This window comes from Rana temporaria, chromosome 11 (genome assembly GCF_905171775.1).
Source record: "Rana temporaria chromosome 11, aRanTem1.1, whole genome shotgun sequence".
Classification (NCBI taxonomy): Eukaryota; Metazoa; Chordata; class Amphibia; order Anura; family Ranidae; genus Rana; species Rana temporaria.
In genome coordinates this window covers 5,472,103-5,485,484 of record NC_053499.1, presented here as the reverse complement: position 1 = coordinate 5,485,484, position 13,382 = coordinate 5,472,103, and the positions used below count along the sequence as shown (strand labels likewise).

The window sequence follows — 13,382 nt, the reverse complement described above, 5'->3', positions numbered from 1 at the left end:
GTTTTTTTGTGGTAAAATTAGGTGCCTCGGCTTATACTCGAGTATATACGGTAGTAATAATAATAATAATAAAAATAATAATAGTGTGTTACTGTGGGGGGACATTAGAGTGTAAGCTCAGTTTTCCTTGTACATCACTACAGACTATGTCAGAGCTATATAAATACAGCATAATAATAGAATTTCCCACCTTTTATAAATTGATATCATTACAACTTGTATATCCTTAGATTTTATAAATATATATATATATATATATATATATATATATATATATATATATATATATATATATATATATATATATATATATATATATATATATATATATTTTTAAATCTTAAATGTGGCAATCTGGGGGAGGGGTTGTGGGGGTCCTTGTGTCTGTTTGTCACATAACCAGCCGGTTCTGGTGATTGGGGAGTTTGAAAACAAACACATTAGCCTTTTTCAGAGAGAGGGGGGGGGGGGGGCGGCTAATCCCCCCGAAATAATCCATTGAAAGTGAAGGAGGCATCGGGATAGAGCTGATATTGGTGCGGCTGAGCCCCTCTCCTCCTCGCCCATTCACTGGCGTTCCCTTTGCCTCGCGCTAAGCTGTGATGTCACCCGGCTCCATAGAAGAAGGCGCCGGCGATTGGAGAAGCGATCGGAGATTTGTAACACGTCCTGAATGTTAATGGGCCTTCCGCTTTTGTTAAATTCTCTTCTGCTCTTTTTTTCTCAATAATGAGGCTGGAAGGCGACTTTCCTTGTACTTAGCTCTCTCTCTGTTCTCCACTCTGTTTTAGATTTACACAGACTGGGCCAACCACTACCTGGCCAAATCCGGCCACAAGCGTCTGATAAAAGACCTCCAGCAGGATGTGACGGACGGGGTGCTGCTGGCCGACATCATTCAGGTCGTCGGTAAGTCACATTTTCATTTTATTATTATTTTTTATTTTATTTTTTGTGCATTGAAGAACATTGAAGATGCGAATGGCTGACGGACTTCTCAAGGCAGCCGAGGACTTTCCACCACCTGGGTGAAGTTTTTACGGAGTAACTCGGGACGAGTTCAGACTTGTGTGCGTCGGATCTGACGTTGTAGGGTCACTCCGAGGCTAAATCTGGCCACACACGTTGCAACTTATTTCTGTTTTGCTTTTTTGGGGGGATATTATCATGCAGTAGTGCCCCCCACACAGGAACATGTAGGAAGAAAGGGGAACGCTGGTAGCGTTTTGGGACTTTAAATTACATAACACATGAAATGTATCTCCATCCCGGGTTCAAGGGACATTCTTCTCACTGATCACCAATGTAAGGGACATTCTTCTCACTGATCACCAATGTAAGGAACATTCTTCCCACTGATCACCAATGTAAGGGACATTCTTCTCACTGATCACCAATGTAAGGGACATTCTTCTCACTGATCACCAATGTAAGGGACATTCTTTCCACTGATCACCAATGTAAGGGACATTCTTCTCACTGATCACCAATTTTTACCTATTCCCTGGTCTGGATACTCAGGTGTCTTCCAGTGTGAGATTTGTATTCAGAAAAGGTTCACATGCTCTCCCCGCGGTTCTGGCTATCACACGATTTCCCGGGGGCGACAGTTTATCACATTCTCACATCCAGCACACACTGACAATCTTTTGCCCCCAGGAATCTTCCATCTTGTTGTAGATCGCTGTGATTCCATGATCCCGGCACTCGTCACATTGATCGGTGACGGTCCTCCGCTCTGCTGGGAAAACACGGGGGGGGGGGGGTGTAAACGGGGGGCCAGGAACAAGTTAAAACTTTGCAGGAATGTCTGTAGTCAGCAACAAGATAGAGCGACCGATTGTATAGAATTCTACATCTATAGAGAGCTGAGAGAAGAGAACGGGCTGCGTTCTCCGTCACCGGGGGCAACATGGAGGAAGAGTTCGCTGAGGTCTTTTCAGGTCACTTATGAAATGCGACGCAGGTACGTGCGTTGTGGGAATAGGCGTGTTGGCGATCTTGCATTGGTACTGGAAAAGGTTTGCTGCACCCAAATATTGCAGTTTTTGGTAAAAGATCACCCGCTGACGGGTCCAGGATCTTTGTACACTCACCGGCCACTTTATTAGGTACATTAGAGCCATCGAACCAATGCTGCATCCACCCAAGTATGATTCTATGCATAAAGTAAAAAAAAAACCTTCTCTGTGCAGCCCCCCCCCCCCAGCCCCGCCTAATACTTACCTGAGCCCGATATCTCCCCAGCACTGTGCACGGGAGCCTTCGACTCTGCTGGGTCCCTCCCTCCTTATTGGGGGAGACGGCAGCGGGAGCCAATGAGAAGAGAGAGGGGGCTGGGCCAAGCCACGACAATGTGTGAATGGACACCAAGAGCATTGGCTCAGGAGCGCGCCTGCTTGGGTGCCCCTATTGCAAGCTGCTTGCTCTGGGGGACAGGAGGGAGGGGCCATGAGTGACGGCAGAGGACCCCAGATGAGGAGGATTGGGATTCGGATTGCTCTGTGCAAAACGGATGCACAGAGTAGGTTATTATTTACCTGTTTGTTTTTTTTGATATTTTTGTTTTTTAGTTATTGCCTTTAATATCACTTTAAATAAATAGTGAATAAAAAATGTATTTTTTTTTCTGACCATTTATGTTTGAGAAACTGCTGTGCACAGTGCAAATATCAGGCAATATTAAAAAAAAACACGATTTTATTCCCCAAGGTCTCTGCAAAATATATATATATAATTTTTTTATTTTATTTATTTAGCAGAGACCTTGGCAAAGAAAATGGTTGTTGTTGCAATTTTTTATATTTCACGATATATGAAATATAAAAAAATGCTAAAATTGTATTCGCCAAGGTCTCTGCTAAATAAAAAAAAAACTTTTTACAACCCCCCCAAATTTGTATTTTATATATATCTATCTATCTATATATATATTTTGTGTATGTATGTATATATTAAATAAAAATTTGGGGGGGGTTGTAAATGGCTTCTTTTTTTTTATTTATTTATTATTATTTTATTTCATATATCGTGAACTATAAAAAATTGCAACAACAACCATTTTCTTTGCCAAGGTCTAATAAATATAAATAAATATATATATATATATATATATATATATATATATATATATATATATATATATATATATATACACATATATATATATATATATGTATGTATATATATTATAAATATTTGTCGGATTCAGATTTTTTTGCTAGAAATATATATATATATATATAGTGAAATATAAAAAATTGCAACAACGACCATTTTATTCACCAAGGTCTCTGCTAAATTATATATATATATATATATATATATATATATATATATATATATATATATATATATATATATATATATATATAAAAATAAATAAATAAATAAATATATATACATATTATATGTGCTAAATTATATATATATATATATATATATATAAAATAAAAATATTTATACATATAATATGTATATATATATATATATATTTTTTTTTATTTATATATATATATATATATATATATATATATATATATATATATATATATATATATATATATATATATATATATAATTTAGCAGAGACCTTGGTGAATAAAATGGTCGTTGTTGCAATTTTTTATATTTCACTATATATTTTTTTATTTTGGAGGGGGGGGGGGGGTGTTCTAAATAGTTTTCTAGCAAAAAATCTGAATCCGACAAATATTTATAATATATATATTATATGTGTGTGTATATATTATTATTATTATTATTATTATTTATTTTGAGGGGGGGGGGGGGTTTCCAAATGAGTTTTCTAATGTATGAGAAAAATGTCAGAATGAACCCAGACAGGAACTAGTTGAATATCTCTGTAGTCTCAGGTGTAGGAACTCTTCCATGATACGCTTGTTATGGATATTCCTGTATTATTAGCTTTATCCAATGTGATGGTTTTTTTAGTCTGTCTGTAGCGAGTCCCCCGGATGATCTGTCTAGAAGCAGCTTATCCGGTGGGCCAGCTCAGGATCCCGGGCCGTTCCCGGTGGATCCCGTTGGGTCGATTTTTTTGTAGATTATAAAAGCTGTGAACAGTTGTCTCTCGGCTCCCTAGATGACCTCTCTTCAGCTGTCTTGGGTGGGCCGCTCTTGTGAAATCCCCCACCTCTCTCTCTCTCTCTCTTTGGATGTCTTTCAGCGTTTCACATGTTGACTTGTTCTCTGCTTGTTGGATGCTTCATCCCACATACCTGACCGGTGCAATCTTCTCCCCTCTTCTCTTCACAGCGAATGAGAAGGTTGAAGACATCAATGGCTGCCCCAAGACAAGATCACAAATGGTGAGTGACCACATTTATCTCTCCTGCTTTGATTGACAGCTCTGGAGGATCGCTGCGGCTCGGTCATAAATTGCTTTTTCGCTATCTTAGGCTGGCCATAGGATTTTACTTTAGATTTACTAAAAACCATGTAACAGGAGGTCAAAACAAAACAACATTCAATTGTGTGCAATTAGGCCGGCACTTACACTACATAAGAAAATTGTACAGAAAATTGTATAACGTATGGCCAGCCTTACTGTAGGTTGAGTTGAATTAACGTGGTTGTAAGAAAGGGAAAAAAACAAACAAGCCCTGTAAGACAAAAGTATAATGAGCTAGAATGCATCACATACTAGCACATTATAAAAAACTTACCTTAGATCGACGCTGTTGCAGCGGTCCTCGCCCACTGCTGAGACCAACGACATGTCTCTACCGGAGTTATTTTCGGCTTCGTGGGCTCCAGCACTGGGATTGGCCGGAGCCGCGATGATGTCACTCCCACGGTTACAGCATGGCCGCTGAAGAAACGAAAAGGCACAAGCCAGCCGTTTCTTCAGTGCGCATGCGCCGATGATGTAGACACAAGTGTAGACACTCCAGTAAACTCTGGGGGGGGGGGGCAGTGCAGACAGTGGTGACTGAGAGGGAGTATTAAGAACTGAGTGATCAGGGATGTTTGATTACTTGGGGCCAGATTCATGTACCTGCGCTGCGGCGTAACGTATCCCATTTACGTTACGCCGCCGCAAGTTTTCGGCGTAAGTGCTTGATTCACAAAGCACTTGCCTGTAAACTTGCGGCGGCGTAACGTAAATCTGTCCGGCGCAAGCCCGCCTAATTCAAATGGGGCGTGTACCATTTAAATTAGGCGTGTTCCCGCGCCGAACGTTCTGCGCATGCTCCGTTTGGAAATTTCCCACTGTGCTTTGCGCGAAATTACGGTGCCCCGTTTTTTTTTTTTGAACGGCGACGTGCGTAACGTACTTTCATATTCCCGGACGTCTTACGCAAAAAAAAAAAAAAAAAATTTAAAATTTCGACGCGGGAACGACGGCCATAATTTAACATGGATGGTGTAATTTTACACCATCTAAATAGCACTCTTAGCTTTACGACGCGAAAAACCGACGTAAGAGAATGCGACGAACGCGCGTACCTTTGTGGATCGCCGTAAACAGCTAATTTGCATACCCGACGCTGGAAAACTACGCGAACTCCACCCAGTGGCCGCCGGAAAATTACACCTACGATCCGAAGCCGTACACCTGTCGGATCTATGCCAAAAGCCGTCGTATCTTGGTTTGAGGATTCCAAATCAAGATACGACGCGGCAAATTTGAAAATACGCCGGCGTATCAGTAGATACGCCGGCGTATTACTGCTGTGAATCTGGCCCTTGGTTCTTAATGTTAAAGCTGGTGGGGGGACAGCATCCACCTAGGTAAGTATATTTCTTTAAAAAAAATCATTAAAAAAAATATACATTTTTAATGCATTCTCTGCATCCATGCTGACAGAACGACAATCTGCCTAGTTTACGTAGACGGACTGCTGCTCTGTCTGTGTACAGAATGATTAGTGGGTGCCGGACGACAGCGAGTCCGCGGGACCCGCTGATCAGCTCACACTGTGTAAAATCACAGCAGGAGCGCGCCCTCGCGCCTGGAAACCCAGTAGTGCAGGATCACGTGTGTGTGTGTGTATATAAGTGATCCTGCGCAGCGCGGCTGCCCTGTAGCAGTAAAGCGCTATGGAGCGGTCGGCAAGTGGTTAAAGAGGTTTTGCGCCCCACGAAAAAAGTGAAAAGTCAGCAGCTACAAATACTGCAACTGCTAACTTTTAATATTGGGACACTTACCTGTCCAGAGATCCCGCAATGTCGACACCCCAGCTGATTTTCGGCTTCACAGCCAGTTCCCTACTGCACATGTGCAAGACGCATTCCCTGACTTGTTCGTTCCCTGACTTAGTTGGGGCAGGTGGTGCACTTTGGTGGGGGTGGGTCAGCCACGCCCTGTTACCTTTGACCTCTGGGAACCCGCGTTCTGACCTTTGACCTCTGGGGGAGGTCCCTGTTCCAATTCCTGAGTCCTAACCTTATTCTTCAATGGGAAACCCTAACCCTTAACTCCATCCCTAACCCCTACCTCTAATCTTTAACCCCTAATTGGCCCTGCAGCGGAGGAATAAGAAGGGGGGGGGGGCAAACTTCAGAGGGACGGCGCTGTGGCACAGTTTCCCAAAGTGCTGAAAGTCTACCTATCAAAAACAGGTACCCGTCCCCCCACCCTCTCCATGTAAGGTGCCAAATGTGGCACTGGAGGGGGGGGGGGGGTACACGTATAAGTGAAAGTTCCACTTTTGAGTGGAACTTTTTGATATTTGCAGTAGAATTGCAAGAACACATAAAGAATTCGCAATGAAAATTTGCACCGCAGCAGTGCGAACCGACCCTAAAGGTAAGAAAAAAGAAACCTTTAAATACAGCACTTCCCTGCCCCCCCCCCCTAAATTACTTCCCTGAGGCCAATCTTGATCCAGCGCTGTGCCCAAGAGCAGCGGCACTGCGCTCTCTTTCTTCTTACTGGACTTAGTGAGAGCAGCGGGAACCATTGGCTCCTTCTATTGTCAATCAAATCCAGTGATTTGGAAAGGGGGAGGTTTACTGACACACACAGGCCCGGATTCACGTAGAATGGCGTATCTTTGTGCGGGCGTAACGTATCCTATTTACGTTACGCCTCCGCAACTTTGACAGGCAAGTGCCGTATTCTCAAACGAAAGTTGCAGCGGCGTAGCGTAAATAGGCCGGCGTAAGCCCGCCTAATTCAAATGTGGTAGATGTGGGCGTGTGTTATGTTAATTTTATGTGACCCCGCGTAAATGACGCTTTTAACGAACGGCGCATGCGCCGTCCGCGAAAGTATCCCAGTGCGCATGCTCCAAATGAACCCGCAAGAAGCCAATGCTTTCGACGTGAACGTAAATGACGCCCAGCCCTATTCGCGAACGACTTACGCAAACGACGTAAAATTTAAAAAATTTGACGCAGGAACGACGTCCATACTTAAGATTGGTACACCGCATCTACGCCTCATATAGCAGGGGTAACTTTACGCCGGGAAAAGCCTAACGTAAACGGCGTATCTGTACTGCGTCGGCCGGGCATACATTAGTGAATTTGCGTATCTAGCTGATTTACATATTTCTAGGCGTAAATCAGCGTACACGCCCCTAGTGGCCAGCGTAAATATGCAGTTAAGATCCGACGGCGTAGGAGACTTACGCCGGTCGGATCTAATACAAATCTATGCGTAACTGATTCTAAGATTTAGGCGCATAGATACGACGGCGCGACTCAGAGATACGACGGCGTACCTCCTACGAGAATCTGGGCCACAGTGCGGCTAGGGATCAAGCCCACATAAGCACTTACTTGGAGGGCAGAAGGATTTCTGGCAGGATTAACAGGTTTAATTTGCATTTATCCAAGAAAAATGCTTCCAAAGGTATATTAAACGGGCCAAAAGGGAGCAAATAAGGGACATTGAATGTTGGGGTGTGCACCTGTCAGGAGAGAACGATGTGGGGCGCCATCGCTGGGCTCCATTTATAACACTAGTTTACTGTCTTTGGATACAAAGCGACAGCTGAATAAGTATGTGACAAAGGAAAGTCGGAATCCTTTTCTTTATACTTGCAGACGGTCACTTAGAAAAATCTAGAAAAACAAAACAAATATTAGCATGGCAGCCAGGAACTCGCATTTTCTGAAGCGGAGGTCCTCAATGGCCCACAAATTAGCACTTCATTCTAAGAATGCAGCTGATAGGCTATAAAAGTTGTGACAGAGCTCTAAGTTTGTATGACTTTATAAATAGCGTAAATGGCGGTTGTTTGTCGATGTATTTTGCGGCACATTGTGGCGCGGTGACGCCTTCCTTCTAATACCTTCATGTAAAGTGAATTCTCCGTGTTTTTTGGGCCCGGAACTAATCCCGGCCACTTGTCACAGATTATTCCGGATAGCTTGCAGGGTGACAGTTGCAGCTGGTCTATTTTGGTGAGCGTCCCCTCATAGCCGCTGTAAAAACACTATGCCTGGCACGCCATCCATCTCCGTGACAGCCAACCCTCGCCGCAACTGACTGCTCTCTTCCTGCAGTCTTCTCATTGCTGAAATAATTCACCCTGGGACCCTTCGTCCTGCCCCCCCCCCCCCCAGTCTGTTGTGTGCAGCAGTTCTCCATTGTCAGTACTGTACCGCAACAATAGCCAGCGTTCCGCTAAAAGTAACGCCTCAAACCCAGCCACGCCACGCCACCGCACTATTCAAAAAGATCGATGGCCAACGCCGTCTACACTGCCACTCCGCCATGAAAATGATTTGTACTTTTGTTTTTATACTTTTTTTATTATTTTATTAGTATTCCAATTTTGGGAAACATGGGAGATCTTCTTCTTCTTTCTTCTTCCTTCTTCTTTCTTCCTTCTTTCTTCTTCTTTCTTCTTTCTTCTTCTTCCTTCTTTCTTCTTTCTTCCTTCTTTCTTCTTCTTTTTTCTTTCTTCTTCCTTCTTCCTTCCTTCTTTCTTCTTTCTTCTTTCTTCTTCTTCCTTCTTCTTCTTCCTTCTTTCTTCTTTCTTCTTCTTCTTTCCTCCCTCCCTCCTCCTCACACCTGGACAAGAAACTTTATTAGCTTATGTTTTCTATATAAATATAATATATTTTCCATTTAGAACATAAGAAACAATACTTTTTTAGAGGTTGCAGTTCTGCCCTGCGCTTTGCTTGCTCTGCAAACACAATGCCACTGCCCCCGTAAACGCTGTGCCACCTACCTCCCCTCCTGCCTGCTTTGCAAGCCTTATGCCACTGCCCTGCCTCCTGCCAAGCATTGCCACCACCTCTCTGTGCCACTGCCCCACCTCCTTCCTGCTCTGTAAACGCTGTGCCACTGCCACTCCTCCTGCCTGCTTTGCAAGCCTTATGCCACGGCCCTGCCTCCTGCCAATGCATTGCCACTGCCTCTCCTGACTGCTTTACAAGCTTTATGTCACTGCCCTGCCTCCTGCCACTGCATTGCCACCACCTCTCCTCCTGCCTGCTTCACAAGCCTTATGCCACTGCCCTTCCCTCTGCCTGCTCTGCAGACTCTGTGCCACTGCCCCACCTCCTTCCTGCTCTGTAAACGATGTGCCACTGCCTCTCCTCATGCCTGCTTCACAAGCCTTATGCCAATGCCCTTCCCTCTGCCTGCTCTGCAGACTCTGTGCCACTGCCCCACCTCCTTCCTGCTCTGTAAACACTGTGCCACTGCCTCTCCTCCTACCTGCTTTGCAAGCCTAATGCCACTGCCCTGCCTCCTGCCAATGCATTGCCACCACCTCTCCTCCTGCCTGCTTCACAACTTTTATGCCACTGCCCTTCCTCCTGCCTGCTCTGCAGACTCTGTACCACTGCTCCACCTCCTTCCTGCTCTGTAAACACTGTGCCACTGCCTCTCCTCCTGCCTGCTCTGCAGACTCTGTGCCACTGCCCTACCTCTCGTCGGCTCCACAGAGGTTTTTACCACTGGATTTTCACCTGTTTTCCCTGCAAACTTCATACCACTTCCCTGCCTGCTGTGCAGACGCTGTGCCACTGCCTCTACTCCTACTTTCTCTGCAAACCTTGTGCTACCGGCCCTCCTCCTGCTTGCTCTGCCAATGCTGTGCCCCTGCCCTGCCTCTTGCTTGCTCCACAGATCTTTTGCCACTGCCTCTTCCCCCTGTTTCCCTGCAGACCTTGTGCCAACACCCCTCTTCCTGCTTTGCAGAAATGGTGCCACTATCCTGCCTTCTCTACAGATCTTGTGCCTCTGTCCTGACCTCTGCATGCACTGCACACTCTGTGCCACTGCCCTGCCTCCTGCCTGTTCTGGAGACTGTGCCACTGCCTCTTTCTCCTGCCTGCCATTTGACTTCTAGTAGACACCAGATTGGCTAACAGCATAGGCGTGTGCACAGGGTGTGCCAGGTGTGCCTGGGCACACCCTGTCCTACGCAGATTTCCCCTGCTGCTTGGCTTCAAGGAAAAGGGACCAGAGAATCTCTGTCCTAAGTTCCTTTCTTTTTCTCCAAAGTGAGACATCATGGACCTGTTTAGACTCCTGGTATTTCACCAAAGCCCCCCCAATGGGGCTCAGAAAAAAAATTGTAAAAATAATAATAATTAAAAACATTTAAAAAAATAAATAACAATAATAATAATAATAATAAAATGTAAAAAAATAATAATAATAATAATTATAATACATTAAAAAAAATTATAATAATAATAAAAAAATGTAAAAAATAAATAAATAATAATAATTAATAATTTAAAAAATTGTAATAAAAAAAAAAAATACTGACACCAACCTCTGCCCCACTGACACTGTCCATGGCCCTGCTGCCCTATTTATATTTAGACACAGGCATGTATGTTTGAGCTTTGGGGTGCACACCCTAATGCAATAGGCTGCGCACACCTATGGCTAACAGTCTCTCGTGAGTCCAACACTCCCCCGGTTCACAATGATGCGGTGCAGGATTCACAGTGATTCCTGTGCGTTTTCCACACCGTATCTCAATCCCCCTGCATTCATGCGAACCACAATGGGTGTCAATGTTAACGACACCCCTAAAAACGTTTTTTCAAAACGCAGTGTGACTGTCTGAATCTGCTTGAATGGGTGGGCGACCCCACGCCATAAGAAAATAAATAAAATTGGCATAGGGGTCCCCTCTGAATCCATACTAGACCCAAAGGGTCTGGTATGGGCCTGGGGAGAACCCCACGCTTTTTTTTTTTTTTACAAATTTTATAATTTTATTTTATTTATTTTTTACATTCAGCTTTCAGCGGGGAAGCCTGCTGACAACTGATGGCTCATCGGTTGTTAAGGTTGTGGCGCCCGGCTTCCCGTCCCCCCGCCTTAGCAACCAGCTATATACAGTGTTTTAAACGGAAAAATAAAAACTGCTAAGTGTAGAACACATCAAAAATCACATCACAAGTCTATTACATACAAAACACGGGGAAATAAAGCTCCCGACCCTTTGCAAAAATGCGCCAGCCGCAAAACACATAATTTTGAACTGTAGGAAACCATGTGAATAGTGCATTTCTGCAAAACGCACTAAAAAAACGCATAGGTGTGACCCTAGGGTTATAGATCGCCTGAAGATTGTCATTTTTAGTGCATGGCCATTATATAACCCAGCAGACCTGATAAAAACCCTTCACTATTATCTCCGGCTGTAGCTTTAATCAATGCTGTTCCTGTATTCTCACCCAGTGACTCCTGTAACCTGTCACCTTCTGTTTTCTTTAGATTGAGAATATTGATTCGTGCCTGAGCTTCCTGGCAGCCAAAGGAATTAACATACAAGGCCTGTCATCTGAGGGTGAGTCCCCGATCTTCCTGTCTGATTGCAAGTACACAATGAGCCTCTATTATAAATGGTTGGGGGGGGGACACCTTGCAAACGTTGCCAAGAGTAACCAACCAAATGTTTGTTTTTATTATTTACCTAGTGAGATGTAATCTATGTCCTATAGAAAACATTCAGTGCATCTCTCCATTAGGCCCCTTTCACACGTGTACGACTTTGAAAGTCACGCGACTTTACCGCGACTCGAAGCAATGCCTGTATAATCTTGACGTCTATGGATCTCAAGTCGCATTAACCGCTTCAGCCCCGGAAGATTTTACCCCCCTTCCTGACCAGAGCACTTTTTACAATTTGGCACTGCATCGCTTTAACCACTTAAGGGCCCCTTCACGCCGATATACGTTGGCAGAATGGCACGGCTGGGCACATCCACGTACATGTACGTGGCCCTTTAAGCCCAGCCGTGGTGTCGCGCGCGCCGCCGGCACATGCACGCGACCCGGTCCGAAGCTCCGTGACCGCGGTACCCACGAACCCGATCGCCGCCGGAGTCCCGCGATCGGTCCCCGGAGCTGAAGAACGGGGAGAGCTGTGTGTAAACACACCTTCCCCGTTCTTCACTGTGGCGCCGTCATTGATTGTCTGTTCCCTGATATAGGGAATCACAATCAATGACGTCACACCTACAGCCACACCCCCCTACAGTTAGAAACACAGATGAAGTCACACTTAACCCCTTCAGCGCCCCATTGTGGTTAACTCCCAAACTGCAATTGTCATTTTCACAGTAATCAGTGCATTTTTATAGCATCTTTTGCTGTGAAAATGACAATGGTCCCCAACATGCCGTTCGTTGGAGACGTCATTTACGTGGGGTCATGTTTTATTTACATAAAACACGCCCACCTCTTCATAATTTGAATTAGGCGCGCTTACGCCGGAAGATTTACGCTACGCCGCCGTAACTTAGGGCGCAGGTTTTTGGTGAATACAGAACCTGCCTCACTAAGTTACGGCGGCGTAGCGTATCTGAGATACGCTACGCCTGCACAAAGTTACAGCGGGCTATCTGAATCTAGCCCATTGTGTGCCAAAAAAAAAATGCAACACCCATCATTTTATTCTCTAGGATCTCTGCTTTAAAAAAAAAAGCAGGTAGAGCAATGCAATGACATCTGTCAAGATCCTTGGAATGCATATAAATGACTTTGTTATTTTTCTACTTTTTATCATTTCTTACATTCTGTCAGTAAAATACCTCCCAGGCCGACGCTGATTTTCCAGAGAAGCTCAGAGTTTATAAATTGCTGCAAGTTATTAGTAAATGTAAATAATCCGATCATCTTGTCATGCTTGGGCAAGTCATGTGACCTGGGGGAACCCGCGTGCGCTCTCTCGGAATGACAGACCTCTCCTTTTTTTTTTCTCACAATCGCCTTTTTTTTAAATTCATGAAATCTGGCGATCCGGGGAGGATTAGGACCTGTCATATCGCACACTGACAAAGTAAATAAGGCGCGATGAGCCGTCATTGTCCCCTCCCCCGGGCGGGTTGAACTGTTAATTGTCTAGATTTTTAAGCTTGAAAAGAAGAGCCTCTCACGTTTGTTCCTCTCCAGGCAGAGAGGTCTCTTTGTCTCTCTCTCTCGG

At 44.4% G+C, this 13,382-nt stretch overlaps 1 protein-coding gene across 9 annotated transcripts in view; it reads left to right on the top strand.

Moving 5' to 3' along the window:
• NAV2 (neuron navigator 2) overlaps positions 1 to 13,382 on the top strand; it is a 286,033-nt gene that overhangs the window by 93,713 nt on the left and 178,938 nt on the right. For all 9 annotated transcript variants that reach the window (XM_040327916.1, XM_040327913.1, XM_040327912.1 and 6 more), the window contains exons 2-4: positions 792 to 909; positions 4,279 to 4,331; positions 11,672 to 11,744. In XM_040327916.1, the coding sequence (XP_040183850.1) occupies positions 792 to 909; positions 4,279 to 4,331; positions 11,672 to 11,744 (244 nt within the window). The remainder of the gene's footprint in view (positions 1 to 791; positions 910 to 4,278; positions 4,332 to 11,671; positions 11,745 to 13,382) is intronic.